The sequence below is a fragment of the Anarhichas minor genome, unplaced genomic scaffold (assembly GCF_050575085.1).
Source record: "Anarhichas minor isolate MPS153535 unplaced genomic scaffold, ASM5057508v1 ptg000017l, whole genome shotgun sequence".
In the NCBI taxonomy this organism is placed as follows: domain Eukaryota; kingdom Metazoa; phylum Chordata; class Actinopteri; order Perciformes; family Anarhichadidae; genus Anarhichas; species Anarhichas minor.
In genome coordinates, this window is record NW_027466463.1 from 2,380,929 (window position 1) to 2,400,633 (window position 19,705).

The following is a 19,705-nucleotide window of genomic DNA, read 5'->3' on the forward strand; positions in this document are numbered from 1 at the left end:
ATCCAAATAAGATCCCAGTTTTGATTTAGAACAAATACAATTGCTTTTCATCATTAATTCATCACTTCTTTCATATTCCTGGTGAAATGCTACAAATAGAAACTGTTTGTGTACAATGTAAGAACTAAATTCTTGTTGCTGACAGAAATGCATGCTTTGAAATAAAAAAAGGGATTTTTTTAAATGTAGTTTACAGGTTAAAAAAAACAATTATAAATTCACTTAATGCCGTCTTTATGATTGATCTGAAAATGTTGCTTTTGACTCCCAATATTCCACATATATATAAACCTGATATGAGGTTTCCTGTTAAGCTGCTTTGAGCTCAGTGTGATCAGCTATCCCTGTTAGCGTGTAGCAATGAGCACACGTGATCATGACTGAAGTACAGACTCACACACTAAAGTCGTAGCCTTTTCTTTCTCCACCCAGTTTGTGATTTAGAAGCACTAAATGGTTGCATTACATCACATGAGATCCAGTGTTTGCTCAGTGAGCTCATCTGCCCGTCCAACAGACCACTTCCATTGGCTACAGACACTTCCAGGAGGAAATGGGGAAACATTTAAATCATGCAGTTCTAAATGTCATTAACGACACACTGCTGAGGCTTTGCTTTGGTTACATGGTGTTCTGTTCAATGACCCAAACAAAAGCAGACACAACAACTCTGCAAATATCAATTCAACAGTAAAACAACCAAACACATGACGATGCAGAAAGGTTTTATTGTTATTGAAACACAATAATTCATCAGTTCTCACCCACTGACCTGCAGTGGAACACATGCTCCAGGTAGACAAGTGTTTCACACCAATACTTTGTTCCAGGCAGAAATGACTAAAACCCACAAAAGAGTCAGAACGTTTTGCAGGTTTCCTCGTCTGGAAGTCAAGGAGTTCTTTGTATGGGTTTCTGGTTCGATGCCCAGAATAACATTTTGGTCGGACAATAAACACGTCAGTAAAAACCCCTCATATGATTCCAGAAGCTTTTACGTGACTTAAAAAAGGTGGTTGTGTCTAAATGAGACAAACGTAAACGTGGTGTTCATTTGTGAAGATTATCTTGAGGAGCTGAACATGGAAGCATCATAAAAGTTCATTTGACAGACCTTATTTTCTGCAATAATCCAAAATCCAATGAAAAAAAAAAAGAAAATCCATTGTCTATTGTTGAGGGAACTAAACCTGTAAAGATCTCTGCAGCACTCTATACCGTCTCTGGATAGGGTTAACGGAGTCGGTGGAGCCAAAGAACCAGTTTATGGGAGAACAAGTCAGCCAACGAGCAAACCTGAAGTCCAATAAGGAACAGAGGTGTTCCTATTTAAGAACATGTCGTCTACCAGGAGTTCCTTTTCTATTGTGTCAGCAGACTGCCACAGCTGCTCAGCGAGCTGCTGCCTGTGCAATCACTGCTCATCACCAGTCTTCCACAAGCTGCTAGCTTGACAGCTGTGAGAGCTAACTACAGCCATGTTTGTTGCTTATTCATAATGATCATTCTGGGGGAGGGGCTTAGGCGGGAGGCCTAAAAAAGGACGGGCCGTTAGTGTTGATGACTTGGAGACTTTCTTGCTAGATTTAGCAACTTTTGGAGCTAGTGCTGCGAGCTACTTTCATTGGGCTGGATTTAAACTAGCAAACTCTCGCTAGTTACTCAAGATTACCAACCCTAGCTTTAAAGCAAGTTCAAATATGAAACGAGGAGAAGGAAACTTCCAACTATAGAGAAACATCCCAAGGCTGACTCCAAGTCATATTGCTCCTTTGTACAATGACTAGACTATGGTGTTCAGCCATATGCCATGTTTTAGTGCTCTCCTTTCTCCTAAGTTCTTCCTTCCCACAACCTTCCATACAGCAAGCACCTCTTATGGTGCTTTGGGAAACAATCTAGTGTACTCCAGATTAATCAAGAGTACCAACCCTTGTTTTAACTTTATTTGATTTTTCTTTTTTTACTGGGTTTCATTGTACCTAGGAACAAATAAAGCATCTTCTCCAAGGCTGTAGCACAACGGTGCTTGAGCTAAATCCTAACATGCAGATCACATATTCAGCACACAACTTTAGAGTGTTAGCATGCTAAAAGTTGCCAATTAGCACAGACTCAGTTTAGTAGTTAGTAAACCAAGGTATTGGACACATTTACATGTTTTTATTACATGTAATATAACGTGATGGCGCTAGATGAAAAGTCAGAGGATCACCAGACTGAGTGGTGGCACTTTTTAAAGTAAAAAGAAAAATCCTACTAGAATATCCACAGCCAATTTCACAGGACATTCATGCACTGCAAAACAATATTTTTTAAGGTGAGAGAATCTTGTATTTAGCCTCTAGCTCACCATAAGCCCATCTGTCGCCATTATGTCAGCCACCAGGTACGATCTCCAGGAACAACGAGGGCTCGAAGGCTGTCGTTGCAAAATGGATTTAATGGACAAACAGGCGTTTGACTCTGCCTTTATGGTAGCACTGACATCAGGCTCTCTCTTTCTTGCTTTGGACAGCAGCCAGGCTGGCTGCTAAAGCTACCACTAGTTCATGTTAACAGTCAGAAAATGAACCAGGAACTACATGGAAGCCAGGACCATCCAGAAACAAACATCTACATTTGTTTGTGATGCTCGTTTCTGGCTGCTAACGTTAGCCATGTTGCTAAAGTTAGCTATGCCAGCTAACACTGGCTGCCAGAGACATAGAAGATTCATTGTCTGGTCAACAAGAAGTTTAAACAAAAAGGTAAGAAGTCACTCAAATCATTAGCATCTCTCCTTGAGGACCATGAATGTCCACAAAATGCGTGACAGTGTGGTTGAGGAATCTTTGGCTCCAATAACTCCAACAGAACTAATAATCTCTACCTTAAAGAAGCATATGCAGAGCCAAGACTACAACCGATGCAAAGACACAATACATAATGCAGTTCACTCATATTTACGTCAACATTGTAACTACAGCAACATACAGGAAGTGACAAGATTAAAGTAGTGCAAAACCATCAAGATGGGCCTGTTAGGAATGGGCTAACACAAGAAGGTATTTGGCTGAGAACACAAAGGCATCAGAGCAATTACAACAGTCAGAAATAAATGTGTGCACACGCAGCATACAAACCTTCGTCACATCAAACATCAGTCCAGTCAATGTGAGAGAGCCAACCCCATACACAAGACTTCAGAAAAGTACCTCAACAACCTCCCATTCTAAAGAACCTGTATTTTATATAGACTTTGGGATGACATGTCAACAAAAATAAAAGATTGAAGTGTTGAAATGACACAATACGGGTCAGTGGTTTGAGGGCTTTTCATTAAACACTCAAACATCCATGCCCTCACAAACAGAGTAGGAAACTCACTGCAATAAGAATGTGGGGTCCTTCACATACTGTAACCCGGCCTATTGTGCTGCTCTACAGGTTAAACCAGTGGATGGAGCCATAGAATAGAACGTTTCCTTCATCGAACCAATGACAAAGACAGGAAGTAGGACAAGATGAAAGTGAAACACACGCAGCAGGCTGAAAGCTAATCCTACGTAAACACAGCTAAATCGTTAACACAAAAAGAAAATCTGCAGACAAACGTGAAAACCTCCAATTAATAAACTACTCGCGTGCCTCGGAGGAACACCAGCTAGATTAAATGACCAGGAGGCTGACGTGCTCACCTTCTGTACGGACTGAACCACGTAAGCGATGACCGAGCTGACAGTTTACCAAACGTGGGAAAAAATCATGAAAAAAATAGTTTCTCATGAATTAAGTTGAAACATTTGTAGCATATGTACCTGAACTTATAGTTTGGTTACTTATTATGATCTAAGAGACTGCTGTGTTTCTCAGTTGAGGAACATTGAGGGTCATTTATAGCTCATTTACAGTGGGGGGTGTGGCTCTGGCTTTACCAACCACCATGCTCTAGTCGCCAGAAACCAATTCATTCTTTGGCTCCAGCTGTTTAGATTGCATTCATAAAGCATGAGGTGAAGCTGCTTTGGATACAGATAGCCACCAAACCACATGTGTGACATGACATCCTTCCAGCTAAACGTAGCTTGATCCAAACGTGGCAGGGTGAGGCGGTGGGATAGAGGTTTTGTGTCCGTGCTGCAGGTTAGAAACACAGTGGCTTTCAGTTTATGTGGCTGTGTTCCAGCTTTGGACACCAGTTAGTGTCTGGATAGAGAAGGCAGTGCACCGTCTTAAACCTGCAGGAATGGAAGAGCATCAGGGACATATTAACTTCTCTCACAAGAGCAAACGTAGTGTTTCCCAGAATACAAGCCTTCCTAAGATCAGTTTGGGTTAAGGGATTCCTGTGAAAGAAAACGTGATGCATTGATTTATTCAGCAACATCCGTTTTAAGGATCTCCCAAATCTGTTTTTTGTCACCAATTCTGATTTGTCCTGACCTAAAACTTACATCTCCCTAAATGATACTGCTCCACAGTGCACACTTCAAGTACAACACGTGGCCAGTATGTGAACCCTCAGACTGCCTTCTGGTCTTTTTTTGCTGGTTTGGTCTTAAATCAGACATACGCTCGTTTTCAGGTTTATGCTTGTATTTTGGATTTCTACTTCAACATATTTACATCTATAATGTTCTAAAAACTCTTGCTTGTTTGCAGTCTCACAGATACAGTACATGATGATACATGTTGAGCAGAGCCATGGGAGTGTGCAGTGTGACGACGAGCACAAGGGCCACATTATGAACAGCAGGGCTCATTATTCATTCATTACCTGGTGGGGTCGTCAGCCAATGAAAAGCCTCCAACAATGCTGACCACGTTTCTTCTGTTCTCAAAGCCTCCAAAGCTCAAAGTCACCTGTTGCAAAACCAAGAGAAAACATACAGCGTTCTGCTTCAGCTCAGAGAGCAAAGGACCAAACAATAACAACATCTAGGATGCCAAAAGGATACTTTCCATATGAACATTATATATTTGAATGGAAAGGATGACAGATCAACCTTACAATTGCTTTCATTGTAAAAATCCATGACACGTGTGAAAATGCTCAGAAGCGTCCCGCTGCAGAGCTCAGGCCTCTTCCGGTCCATCACCAGGACTCACGGTGGACCATCACACGTCTTATCACGTGTGATGGTGGAAAATCATCGCATCAATAAATAATGTTACATGCCTCTATATCAGGGGTTCTTAACCTTTTTGACCTCGGGGCCCAACTTTTCAAGTACAAAGTGTCCCGGGGCCCATTCAAATATTAACACTGTATTAGTTTAACTAATTGATCTCACTCTTGGTTTGATTTGTATTCAATAACTATATTAAATCCACTTACAGTTTAACAAGCAAAACCCTTGTCAAATAAATGAGATGATACAATGTGATGATCACAAAGACATTTATTTATCATGTGTATGTAAACCTGCATACACAACAAGAAGCCCAACAGGCTTTCCCACGAGCGTTGGATGTTTCGTCGTCGCTAAGTGTCGCTTTATTTTTGAAGGCTTCAAATAAAACCAAATAAAATGTGTCTGGAGCCGCAAAAGCTATTTGATATCACAGCTTATAAAGTTGTATATATAGTTATATTATATATACAAAAACTATAGTTTGTTGTATTTATGAAAATATAGAACAAGAATAAAGACAATTCTTGACATTTTTTTGCAATTTTACCTGATATAACAATATCAAACTCTTATGAAGAGGAGAGTTTGCTGCAGCAGCTGAGTAATCGCTCTTTCTCGCTCATCTCCAGCGTGACACTTCTCAGCACATGCTGTGTGCTTGTTCTGGGAGCATACAGGTAAGCCAGCATCGTTGGCAGTGAAAGCAAATGAAGACGTCCACGCAGAGTTAAACTCTCTATTTTCCTCCGTGACTTTTCTTTTTTAGGATTTATCCATTGATAGTTTACAGAGGGCGTGGGTCTGAACATCATGATTAGCCGTTCGCGTTCGCGGGGGAAAAGCGCTTGACAAGTGTAGAGGATTTAACTGCCTGTGGGAATAATTAACATATTCTGTTCATTCTTGCTTATAAATTATATTCTCTCTGAGCACGTTTCTCTTTTTGGAGAACGTCATGCGAGATATCTTCTTCTATCAGCGCCATGTCCCTGCTCTTCTTTCTATTTCTTCGTCTCTCCCCCGCGTGTCACGGTGTGTAAACCTCGCTCGAGTCAGGAAACTTGTCAGAATACTCATATTTGATTGGCTGAGCTGCATCACCTGAAGTGATTTACAACGCATTGGTCGGTGTGTTTCCTGCACCGGCGAACAAGTGCCGTAACGGCTGAATAAGAGGCGCCGGTTAAAGTTTAAACTCGGTGCCTAATATGTATAATTCAGAATTATCTATCGGATTTAGGGCCTGGGTCCGGATCGGGTCCGCCAGTTGGGGACCCCTGATGTAGACTCAGGGAGCCGCAACAGAGAGGCTGAAGAGCCGCAGGTTGCCGACCCCTGGGCTAGCGGCTAGCTGAGTGTCTTCTTCTGATTATTGGAGCTTGTTAAACAACTGACTGACGCATTACCGCCACCAGGTGGTGGGAAGCTATATTGTAACTGAGCGTCTCATGGATAACAGTAATATCTCTGGTGTCTTCAATTGATAACCTATGCGGTCCCGCGGCCCACACGGCCCACAGGTGCAAAACTGAAAGTTTTTTGCGGCCCTCTAGGTGGCGCTCGCGGCCCAATCATGGTTAAGAATCACTGCTCTATATGATATTGCACGGCATTGTTTTATCGTGCTTATCGTTAATAAATAAAGTAGCCCACTGACCGTATATTGAATATGCATCACGTCTGTGCCCCATTACTAGTGGTGCAACGCATCATAACAGTCACGGTTAGGATCGGATCACAGATCAGCACAAAGGAAAAAAAGGAGCAAACATAACCTTTAGCGATCCCTGCCACCGTCTTTTTACAACGTGACATTATCAGAGATCGGCGACTAGAAAAGCATAAATGATGTCCTGATCACATATTTGACTGAATATTGGCGGATAACGATAGTCAGTAAAACTTTATTTCACACAGTGATGGTTAACGTTAATCTGCAGTACCCATGTGATCCGTACGGATCCCGGATCGTTACACCACTGCACATTACACGATGCAATAGCAACGTTAGAAAACTCATAAGGTTAGTACAAGTTCTTTGCTGCTTAACGTCATGTGACCTTACTTAAGTCACAGGTACATCAACATACTCAGGTTGTATGGTTTACCTTGGTGTGAGGTCATGTAGCTTATTCACACTAATGAGGCCATACTGTCGTACCCGGGGATCCTCTCTGGCGTAAACAAGTTCAGACGTCACGTCCAGGGGTCCGACGGAGGACGTGGGCCCGAAGTCTGGAGCTCTGCAGCTTGACCATTCTATAAATGCTGATTTCACCAATTTGTTAAGGTTTGTCAAATGTTATGCTGTACTATACACACACTCACCTGCTCCAGCACAGTGTCAGTGGGCAGCTTCTGAAGGTTCTCCAGGTGTGAGTGGAAGAGGTGTGTGTGCGTTAGGGTCACCTCCAGCAGCGCTTCAATGATGTATCCGATGGTGCAGTCGTCTGGTAGTCGGATCTTCTCTGCTGTGCTGATGAAATTACCCAAACTGAAACCAGAGGACAAAGTCCGTCAAAGTTTGTTTCCTGCAGCGGTTTACAGCGGCCATTTCTAAACTCACTTTCTACCAAAGTAAGAGAAACGAAGGTTTCAGGGGAAATATATCGGAGTAAAAGTATCACAATTACATATTATTTTAAAGCACTACGTGCCTATCTACAGTGTGTCAACATTTAAGAATAGATGGTGAGGAACCAGGTGGTAAGCTGCCGACTGAAGCCGATGCAGAAGTGTCTTAAAACCTGCATTCTCTCTCCCGACCACCAGGGGCGACTCCTCTGGTTGTATAGAAGTCTATGAGAAAATGACTACTTCTCTCTTGATTTATTACCTCAGTTAACATTGTAAACATGAGTTTATAGTCTCAATCTCTAGTTTCAAGTCTTCTTCAATACAGCATGATGTTCATTTAGTACATTATGGTCCATTTAGAGTCACACAGACCATAAAGCAGGGGATGCTTTAGGGCAGGGCTTACTGTGATTGACCGATCGCTACCACTACCAGAGACGTATATATAGCATCTCTGCGTCTCTTCCACATTCCAAATATGGTCACTTCTGTTCACTGGTTAAGTATTTCAAGATGGCGACGACGAAATGCGAACTCGAGGCTTCATAACGTCCACAAACCAATGGGTGACGTCCTGATGACTACACCCACTTCTTACATACAGTCTATGTGAGAAACCCATTGTCCCTATAGCTCACACGTGATTCTTTTAAACCACATGGCACCCTCTGTATCTGGAAACACTTGGTCCATCTACACCTTAAAACATACTGCAGCTGACTACACGTCCAGGCACATTCTCTGAGGGTTATCTAAAGACATTTGTCTTTTACACACGTTGACAGCTTACAGTCAGAGTTGCTCTAGCTGTCCATACAAATGTTTAACCACCAGCAGAGTGAGTACCCTGGCTTCAGAAGGTACAACAGCTGAGTCCATGACCTACCTGGCCCATGGGCTCATTTTCAGTGCCAGGCCTCTGCTGATACAGAAACCTGCTCCACCTGTGGCAAACCAGAACTTGACAGACACCTGAAATGAGACCGCCAGATGTTAGGGGTGGAATAGTCTGAAGAAGAAACTGGCTTTTTTTGCATCACATAGTTTTCTGAAAGAACATTTTGGAGCCTGGATTTGGCGTCATCGCTCACTGCCGTGTATGTCAGTGGAGCCAGAATCTCCTCATAAGGCAGACTGACCGATCCGTCACTCTTGACCCTCTCTGCAGCCTCTATAGGATGATCCAGACTGGGCCGGCCCAGGTAGACATCCTGGCTGTGGTGGTAGGAGGATAGCAGCCCCAGCAGGCTGGGCAGGATGACGTAGTTATCATCATCCACGTGGCAGAACCACCTACAACACACACACACACACACACACACACACACACACACAGTCAGCAGTGTACCTTACTCTGAGCGAATACGTGTTAGTGGATCGTAATCTACTCCTAGAAATATCATGTTCGATTTGGTTGAATGAACTGTTCACTGCATCGCTGCTGTTTAAAGGAATATCATCTCTCACCCTGTGTTGCCATGAATTCCTGAAGAAAACATTTGTTTTTCTCTCATGCCTCAACGGTAAACAAAGACTCTGGAAACAGAGGAAAGCCTTCATGAGCTGAAGTGGACGGAGGCCACATTTAACTACAGCAAAACTTTATCAAAACATCTAATTGCAACCTCTGACTTCGGACCTATCATGACGAGCAGCCACATGCGCTGGCATGAGTAAAGAGGAAGTTTCAGCGAAAGCTGCACCAGTTTGTGAAGTGGTGAGCATACAAGTGTTTCAATGAGACGAGGTAATTCAAAGTTTGATAAAGGATGTTTTGATATAGTTTTCAATTCATCAAGACGTTTCTGCGTTTTTCCTTCACCGTGGAGACGTTTTCTAACAGAATTCAAGGTAACACAGGGCGAGTAACTGATATACAAACGGTCATTCTATGCATTAGTTAGTTCAGATCACTTTTCACTCACTTCTTCTGAGACTCGATGAATTTATCGTACTCCACCGACATCTTGCAGCACAGAGCCTGGCGGGTGTGAGCTGCTGAGCAGTTAGTGTTGATGAGGTTCACTCCTGGTGAAGAGACAACAGAGGACAGCACGGCTCAGTCCATGCTGCTGTGTGCAGTACCTTACGGTGCATGCACCCTGGCAGCAGCTGAGTCATGTGCAGCGGGGCTCTCGGGGCCCTCCTGGTCTCTGAGGCCACAGAATTCAGCACTTTGATGTCTCCCATCATTGTACACAGCTGTACCTCCTTATTGTATTTGTTGCCTCGGTGTATTAAAAACTACTTTAGTGCAATGAAAGAATTAATGTCTTAATTTGGCCCGGATACACATTTTAATATATTTTGCTTGCTTGCCTAAAATATTTGGTGTCCCAGCTGTATTCTATTCTTTATTGTTGCAACACAAGTTATTAATTTTATTCCGATTTTTAGGGTCGCTGCATAATATGGCTACACAACAACATTTGGAATTCCCCCTCATTTCCTACGACAACAGTCCAGCTTCTTACTTGTTCTCATCTGCAGCTCCTTGTCCTCCCCGTCAGTAAATATGTACGTCTGAAACAGACAAAGACACACGGTTAGAAAGTGCAAGCGTACGTTCATGCTTTGCTCCAATGTTGTCTCTCATAGATGAGGATGTGTGCAGTTGCAAGAGGAAGACCAAAGACTGAGAGAAACAACAGAGACAGAGACGCACAACACGACAGGATTTTCACCAACAGCTGTGCTGTGGAAAACACTACCAAGAGAGTGGAGGAACAATATTTACAAGAAACAAACAATATTTACAAGAACATGAAGCGCACTATCCGTTTGTTTCTCTTTAGACTGCGTCACTGATGGTGGATTTTTGGGACAGATAATGAAAATGAGCAACCACTACCTGACCCCTTGAGTCATCAGGGCCATGTATGGGAGGAGTTAGTTGACATACTTTGATCTCGGCTAGATGGCCGCTCCTAACTGTGGCCGTTTTTGAATGTTGTCTAGCAGCGATGTAGAGGTCTACTCAGCATGCTGATGGGAGTCAGGCATAATGTGTGACCAACCTGTGTGAAGTCGAGGCCCGAGCAAGACACAGCGGGCCTGAGTAAGGGTCACATGACCGTCGTACACCGAAACAGACGTATCTGTGTTCGGCTGATAAATCGGTGGGGCTCTACAAATAAACATCCAAGTGAAACAAGTCTGACTGTCAGAGACACACGGGTCACCTGCTACACTGACGGTGAAGTTTAGGAGGTTTAGGAGCCTGGGACACCGAGTCAGTGTCCAGCAGCACACAGACAGCCGTTTACCTTCACACGGCATCTAGTGACACGGACTGTTTAACTTGACCTTCCATTAAATAACCATCCACTGCCTCTTAATGTGAACACACCTTCTCCACACGCCACGCAGACGAGTACAGTGAGAGCTACACTGATGTTTAAAGCAGCTTCTCATTTTACAGGCAGCTGTAAACACGGGGGACAGACTTCACCGATCTAAGAGCAGTCAAATAAAACGGCAGCAGGCCTGTAAAGCCCGCCGGTGTCTGACAGTAATACTTAGTAATGCTTCCAGCTGACAGCTGACACAGAACAGACTCACAGGGGAGCCCTTTCACAGCAGACCTGGACTCACTCACTGGAACTCCTCCATGCTCTCTGACTGGGACATTTCTGGGTGAAGTGGGAGCAGAGTGTGTGTGCAGTGCAACCTCCTCCTCTCCACACCGACGCTCTTTGTCCGGCAGTGGGACCCGACCAGCTGCTCTTGATAGGTCTCAGCACACAGCTGGTCCCAGTGCTTTCTGTGAGCTACTTGGGACTACTTTACACCGGAGCCTCTCTTCATTCACATTGAACTTAGTGCGTGTTAAAGACCTTGAACAATCCATGTTGTCCAATTGTTTTTCAACTGTAGATTAAAAGCTGCTCAAAATAGAGCCGGAGCAGTTCATTGATGCAGTCCATCAGTCCACTGAATTAATTGTAGCCTATTTTGATAATAGACCGAGTCCGTTCTGAGCGCCTTGCTAGCTTAGTGGTCACCACTTACATGCTTCAGAAGCAATACGTTTCTGGTGTGATTCCAGCTGTGGGACCTTCGTCACATGATCAAAGTTCCCATTGGCCCACAGAAATGTAATAGCACATACACTTTCTTATAAACGTTCTGCGGTTTCACTAAATGTCAACGAGGACAAACTGACGTCCCAGAGGGATCGCTGATGGTGATTCGGCAACACCCTAAAAAACACTCAAACAACTGACACGGGGTGTCAGAGCCAAATCCATTAGCACGAACCTCACTGTATGAGCCAACGACAACATGTAATCTGGTGGACTCCACACTGCCTGGGTCTCACACACACACACACACACACACACACACACACACACACACACACACACACACACACACACACACACACACACACACACACACACACACACACACACACACACACACACACACACACACACACACACACACACACACACACACACACACACACACACACACACGATTAGAGTTCTTAACTACCACAGGGTTTAGTATAAGCATTTCTTTAAGTTGGGTTTTGGACTGGGAACTGCATATAAATATGATTTTCCATCTCTGCCAGGCAGCGTCGGAAATACACGAGGGCAAAGGGCAAAACTGCCCCTAAGAAATATAATTTTGCCCCTGATATCACTAGGAGAGGGGCAAAAAATGCCCCCATAATTTCCTCTAATAATAATGATAATTTAATGAACTTGTCAAAAACATCGTAGCCTATATGACCCGGTCCAGTTGCCATAGAATGGTTTTGATTTTCGCCTTGACTGATGTTGCGTGTGCGTGAAGAACCGAACGTTCTAAACAAATAAATAAATGAGCGCTTCTTAATCAGACCTGTGACTGCGGTCAACTCAGCAGACACTCACATGTTAGTGCACCTATATGCTGACATTCACGGTAAACTCATTCAAACGGCGCAGGGAGCGAGCGAAGGACTTTGAAAGTTAGCGGAAGATTAACGTGAGACAACATCCGGTTTCTTCAGACGAACATCCGGTTTTCAGAATAAGATGCCAACAAAGTATACATAGTGCATAATGGGAATTAGATTAAATGAATTATATTCACATTAAGTATAAAACATGCTACCTGCATCTCGTGAGATAAAGGGAAAATACACCTAAATTGTGCATAAAGTGTCTTTATTCTTTGATTTGAGGGTTGCTAATGAATAATACCTGACTGACAGTCAATTAAGATATTTTACTAAGCAAAAACTCTGAACTGAATTTGTACCTTCAAATGGCACATTTTTTAAATGTTTAACGTGCTATAAAAATGTTTTTCTCAAAAATTCCACACAATGACTAATGCATATGTTCAGGACAAAAATGGGTAATATCACAATATTTGAGGTGCTACAAACATGTTTTTCTCAATAATTCCAGACAATGACTGATGTATATGTAATCAAGGCATCGATGACTTAATAATTGTTAATAGTTGTAAAAATGTAATAACAATAAATATCCACAAAGAAATAACAATAAAATTGAATATGATTGTCTGATTTATGTTTGTTTTTTGTTCAAAAAAAGTCTAAGAAAACACTTTGAATCTGTAGACTACTGCCTAATAGTCTTATTATTGCCATTTGATGACAATTGCTCATATACTGTAAGCCTAAATAAGTATATTTATTATTTTGAACAAAGGTTAAATGTTATTTCACAAGTTTCAAAAAGTGCCCCAGGATTTCAGTCAGTGGGGGCAAAAATTGCCCCCTAAAAAATATGTAAATGTCCTACCCTGCTGCCAGGAGACTATGTATTCAGTCATGTGTGTGAGAGAGTGTGCGTATATATCTGTCCACAGCTAATCTCGATACTACCTCTCGTGGTTGTGGTAATTCATTGACAACATACTCTATTGACTGTTTCATACCGTCATTGACAGTTTGGAATCTTGTTGCTCCAACCCTTGAAGTGTCACTGTCAGTTTCACCTCCGCCTGAAGTCTTTACGTTTGACTTGCAGTCTACAAAAGATGCAGGATATCACAGAGTATGCTGGAGGTACCACAACAAACAGTACTCCTCTCAGTACTCCTTTAAGAGGGTGATGTTTGTGCCGACGGTTACTGGTTATTGGTCTACTGTGGGAGTCTGTTGGCTCTTCAGTGGTGTTAAACATAGCGTTGCCCTGCCTGGTGAGGGCTCAGGTTGAGTTCAGGTTAAAGTAACTGTCAGAACACGCGACCCACGTGAGTAACGTTAGTGTCAACAGCTAACGCTACTTCCAAATCATAAACTCCTCCTGGCTGAAGGCAGTTGCTTATTTGGGAAGGTTGCACCTCCACTTGTTGATGACATGTACCTCTTATCCCAACATGCAAGTCCCTTTGGTTAAACATGTCTGCTAAAGGACAGTTATGTCACGCAGGGAGAGAGGCACGCAGGGAGAGAGGCACGCAGGGAGAGAGGCACGCAGGGAGAGAGGCACGCAGGGAGAGAGGCACGCAGGAGAGAGGCACGCAGGGAGAGAGGCACGCAGGGAGAGAGGCACGCAGGGGAGAGGCACGCAGGAGAGAGGCACGCAGGAGAGAGGCACGCAGGGGAGAGGCACGCAGGAGAGAGGCACGCAGGGAGAGAGGCACGCAGGAGAGAGGCACGCATGCAGGAGAGAGGCACGCATGCAGGAGAGAGGCACGCATGCAGGAGAGGCACGCAGGAGAGAGGCACGCAGGAGAGAGGCACGCAGGGAGAGAGGCACGCAGGAGAGAGGCACGCAGGAGAGAGGCACGCAGGAGAGAGGCACGCAGGGAGAGAGGCACGCAGGAGAGAGGCACGCAGGGGAGAGGCACGCAGGGGAGAGGCACGCAGGAGAGAGGCACGCAGGAGAGAGAGGCATGCAGGAGAGAGGCACGCAGGGGAGAGGCACGCAGGGGAGAGGCACGCAGGAGAGAGAGGCATGCAGGAGAGAGGCACGCAGGAGAGAGGCACGCAGGGAGAGAGGCACGCAGGGGAGAGAGGCACGCAGGGGAGAGAGGCACGCAGGGGAGAGAGGCACGCAGGGGAGAGACACGCAGGAGAGAGGCACGCAGGAGAGAGAGGCACGCAGGAGAGAGGCACGCAGGGGAGAGGCACGCAGGAGAGAGAGGCACGCAGGAGAGAGGCACGCAGGGGAGAGAGGCACGCAGGGGAGAGAGGCACGCAGGGGAGAGAGGCACGCAGGGGAGAGGCACGCAGGGGAGAGAGGCACGCAGGAGAGAGGCACGCAGGAGAGAGGCACGCAGGAGAGAGGCACGCAGGAGAGAGGCACGCAGGAGAGAGGCACGCAGGGGAGAGAGGCACGCAGGGGAGAGAGGCACGCAGGGAGAGAGGCACGCAGGAGAGAGGCACGCAGGAGAGAGAGGCACGCAGGAGAGAGAGGCACGCAGGGGAGAGAGGCACGCAGGGAGAGAGGCACGCAGGAGAGAGGCACGCAGGAGAGAGAGGCACGCAGGAGAGAGGCACGCAGGGGAGAGGCACGCAGGAGAGAGAGGCACGCAGGAGAGAGGCACGCATGCAGGGGAGAGGCACGCATGCAGGGGAGAGGCACGCATGCAGGGGAGAGGCACGCAGGGGAGAGGCACGCAGGGAAGAGGCATGCAGGGAGAGGCATGGGTGTATGTTTCTCAAATACACTACCTACCCCAACTTTAAAGCCCCATCTAAAAGAACAAAGAAGTCGAGCTCTCTCACCTGTTCTTTAGCTCGGGAAACCCAGGTCTGAATCAGCAGCTCCAGTCTGGACTTGTGGTACTTCCTGGTAGTCTTCACGGCAATAAAAATGTCCTTAAAGTCTAACGGGTCCCGTGACCTAGACCCTGAAAATCGACCACCCTTTCCTCCAGGGACAGCTCCTCTTTTGGAGTCCATCCCCCTCTTGGGACTATGGATATCATCCCTGGTACCTTCAGTCCGCCCTGCTGAGCTCCTACTCAGCTCTGTGGCAGAGTCTGTTTCCCCCGCATGGAGAGACACTCCTGGAACCCTGACACGGTGTGACGGGCCCGCCTGTGCCGGTCTGACTTGGGGTCTGGGCTGGGGCAGGTCCACCTGGCGCGCTGGGGGCTGGAGGGCAGGGATGAGCAGGAGCAGGAGGCCGCAGAACGCCAGGGAAAACAGGAAGCAGAACTTGCTGACACCCACCGAAGCTATGTGCATCCTGACTGGCCGACAGAGCCGGTTCATCAGCCTCCAGGGCTGCAGTCACTTCCAACACCACCCTGTCCCATCCTCACACCATCACATGGGACCCTGCACAGAGAAAGGGGAAGATTCAACAGGTATCTGGTATGTTCATACTCAGATCAGACCTATTCAGCACCTCAGACAACACATTCTTTGCACTACAGCAGAGTGCAGACAGAGCAGTCTTCATAAACCCTTTTATTTACATCGATTTCATTCTAAATTAAATAGTATATTTCCAGTAAACTTTTAAGAAATGATTAGGAAATGACAGACCTATAAAGCGTTACCTTTACTTGTCTAATTGAAGTTCTGATGTATATTATTAAAACTACCACTGCTGCACTACTATAGATAGTAATATATTCAAAAATATTCACTTTTATACACTTTAGCTCTCACCGACTCGTTTTGTGAGGAAATCTTTACAGCTCAATGGAGCCCACTCGCTTATGACTCCTCCCCCCCACCCCACACACGTCTGTTTCCAATACTGGTTTCTGTCCCCCAACAAAGGGCCCCGTTTATTTTCCAAAAGGACAGGAGCCCCCATTGAGCCCCAGCAGACAGGCTCTACTTCTGCTGATGTGGCGAGTGCTCGTAGAGTCTTGTCACAAACATCCAGACTTTGGCGAGTCATCAGTCGGAGCCAGCAGTTTACCAACATGTTGGCAGGAGTCACATCTGAGAGGATGACGTGACTTATAGTTTAAAGGTGAAAGCAACATGTGGTGGTTGTTGATGTTTCTCTGGCCACACTGACAAGCTGGAACTATATGAGAAGATGGCTAAAGGTCTTCTATTACAGTCATCTTTCTGTCAGCAAACACCTAGTGCTCTATTAATAGAAAAACAATCAGATTCATTGAGAATGAAAATTCAACACGACAAACCACAACATTTTGCATATGATCATGCATCTTTGTTTTCCAGTAGACAAAACTGTGAGAGAAAAAAAAGCAGCATTTTCAAAGTTACCCGGCATACTGGAGACATTCTTTAAGTGTCCGTAAGTCACCGTCTAAGGCTGCGTTGACCTATGACCTCCACATAGGACAAGATGTGGAATGAGCAATAACTTATTATAACACAAAACGCTATTGTTTCTAGTCAGGCAACATCTCCAATGCATATTTAGAATAGCTAGTCCACATACAAAGTTAGTTTAAAGACTTTCTATATTGAGCCATGACACACACACACACACACACACACACACACACACACACACACACACACACACACACACACACACACACACACACACACACACACACACACACACACACACACACTTTAAAGGCCGCTGCCCTCCTCTGCTTCCACTGAGAGAATGTATTAAATCAATGCTACTGATACTTTACTTGCAGCCAGTCTTTAATTGTTTAGTGCCAAAATAGCTAACATTATGCTACTTCCGTATAAATATACATAGATTTAAGATCGACTCTTTATACGCAATGTCACAGAGCGTTTCTTTATGGCACAGAAGGTTATATGAGTCAGACAATGTTAAATTCGGCATAATTATCATTTTAAAAGGCATTTCGCATTTCCCTGACATTTACATTTGTTACCTCGTGTAATCAGTGAAAATGTGTCAATTCTGAGAGAAGCCGCTCCAACAGCTGAATTTGTAATCAAGTATGTGGGGGATTGAAGATGTAACGTTACATCCACGACGATTAGAAGAGCAGCATCGCTTTCATTCTTATAGTTTACGTCTCAGCCCGTGTGTGTGTGTGTGAGCAGCGCACTAAGCGGAGAGGCTTCTGAGGAGTCCGGTGGAACAGCTCGGGAAGGAACGGCAATAGGACCGCAGCACTCACCGTGGCATACGAGAGGACACGTCTGACCTCTTTCCCCCAGTGTGGCGAGGAAGGAAGTATGCAGCTTCTACTAAAACACAACTACCGCTAGCTCACTGGAGAACCGTTCCGATGGTGTTGAATTATAACCTGGCTAAAAGCCACCGGATCCAACGCTCGACTCGCTGTCCTTTCTGTTCCGACGTGACTTGAAGTTGAACGTACAATAGTTTCGTAGACGCTCGTCTGCCCTCTCGAATGAGACCGTCGGTCTTACTTAGCGTTCACGCAGTTATTAAGGAGACTGGTAGGCTAGCAGCACGCGCACGGGTGTATAAAGAGAACACTTCCATCGCGTCCACTTCTTGTTAACCAAACATTCCACAAACCACGAAAACCAAGTCGGCAAGCTACCCAGGATAATGCGAATGATATTCCGGTTAAATCTTTCAAAATAAAAGGTTATTGGAAGCAATTTATCGTCAGCGGGGCTAGCTAGGTAAGGCAAGATGAGCTGGTGGACATTGGTGGGACTTTCATAAAGGTTCAAAAAAAGAAAATAGTCGTGACTTTATGTCAAATTGTTAAAATGCTAAAACGATTTCATCATATATCTGCCATTGATTCATAATGTAGCCATAGGCTTGCTCTTGTCTTAATTCTTATTATTGATTTAATAAAATGTAATTGCAAAAATTATTACAATTATATCAGTCGCATTGCCCACTTATGTATTTCTTCTATATACTATGAACAGCCATTTAGGCCTATGCAAACCTGATAACATTGGGTAATAATTTACAAATGAGATGTGATACAGCTTGGAAGGATCACGGTTAAAATGCTCGAATGTGATGCTTTTGTCTCTAAAATCCTGGCTTCCTGGTAGCCTGTTGGTTGAGCTGACTCCCGTCCACTTGACGCAGCTCTCAGTCACCGCTCCACTCTGTGATTGTTGTTTGTTTCTGAAGTCTTTCAGTTGAAGCTCAGCGCCCTCTGCCGGTCGTCATAAAGCAGTGCTTCACCAGCACTGTTCTAAACTGACTAAGGGTACATCCCAAGTCCCCTATTTGTCATTTCTTCGCTCCTCGATCCTGCGTCTTAGTTCCTCCCACCAGGGATGCACGAGGAGACGCAAGTGAAGGAAACATGGATGCTATTAAGAGACTTGGGATGTACCCAATATCATACAGTATAATATCAATGTCCAGTGCTCTGCACAGACCTGAATTGTGCTTGAATGAGCATTGAGAGGCATATATATATACATATGTGTACAGCATTTTGAAAAATAGCTTAAGTCCAAGCGTTTTTTAAAGCGTTTTCCAATTGTCTGTTTCAGATTGGATCCAAAATTGAAGACTTCTACTGAACACCTCTACTTCATACCCTTGGACTCCAAGGGTGTACGCTGGAAGGTTTTGCATGGAAGCGGAGAACAATCTGGCAGTGAGTGTGTGTGAGACTGGGGTCTAAATAGTGGATGCAGCAGAGTGAGCAGGTGAGAGTGATGAGCTGATGAGGTGAGTGAGAGGTGGAAAAAGCAGGATCATAGCGGCAGAACTGTGACAGGAAGAATGTGTTATCATTAGAGGCATTCAGATGCTGTAAGAGTTTCTGACAGTTTTTAAATATCATACACATCAGTAACCACGCAGAAGTCCAATAATTAATATCAACCCTTTACTGTAAATACATTTTAAGATGGACATTTACTGGAATGTTGGAGAAAAACACTTTTTGATGGCAGCAGACACTCAAACTACGTTTTTTCGGTGTAAAATGAATATTAGATGATAGGACTGTACGGATTTTCGTGAGACCGGTGTAACAATGGTGTAGTGATTTGAAAACACTTATTTCCAAATTTGCAGTCGACGATTTGGGACAAAAGATGGTGCCTGGGCCTTTTATTTTGAAAAATGCTAACTTTTCTTGCAAAATGGAAACAAAATGTTATGAGTCATTTCAAGTTCAATGTTTATACTATATGAGTGTAAGCCAGTGTA

General features: G+C 44.6%; 1 protein-coding gene across 3 annotated transcripts; it reads right to left on the minus strand.

Moving 5' to 3' along the window:
• Positions 1-708: 708 nt before the first annotated feature.
• On the minus strand, positions 709-18,083 carry rfng (RFNG O-fucosylpeptide 3-beta-N-acetylglucosaminyltransferase). 3 transcript variants are annotated; one of them, XM_076092970.1, is made up of 9 exons: positions 17,718-18,083; positions 15,397-15,954; positions 10,169-10,217; positions 9,620-9,722; positions 8,834-8,987; positions 8,581-8,666; positions 7,446-7,611; positions 4,760-4,845; positions 709-4,220 (listed from the first exon to the last, which is right to left on the minus strand). In XM_076092970.1, exons 2-9 carry the CDS (start codon positions 15,886-15,888, stop codon positions 4,145-4,147), a joined length of 1,212 nt encoding a protein of 403 aa, XP_075949085.1. In that variant the 5' UTR covers positions 15,889-15,954; positions 17,718-18,083; the 3' UTR covers positions 709-4,144. The 3 variants fall into 3 exon arrangements, 2 of the variants coding, with proteins under 2 accessions (XP_075949085.1, XP_075949084.1); XM_076092969.1 differs by having other exon boundaries at positions 8,786-8,987; XR_012954572.1 differs by having other exon boundaries at positions 4,168-4,220; positions 7,226-7,611; positions 8,786-8,987.
• Between the last annotated feature and the right edge of the window lie 1,622 nt (positions 18,084-19,705).

What these genes read in the sequence shown, in the direction of transcription:
- rfng (XM_076092969.1), bottom strand. Translation starts at nt 15,888, where the DNA reads ATGAACCGGCTCTGTCGGCCAGTCAGGATGCACATAGCTTCGGTGGGT. An exon ending in GGAGCTGCAGATGAGAACAA is followed by an intron (nt 9,723 to 10,168) that starts GTAAGAAGCTGG and finishes TCTCTTCACCAG; the next exon opens with GAGTGAACCTCATCAACACT. An exon ending in TTCATCGAGTCTCAGAAGAA is followed by an intron (nt 8,988 to 9,619) that starts GTGAGTGAAAAG and finishes TGTGTGTTGTAG; the next exon opens with GTGGTTCTGCCACGTGGATG.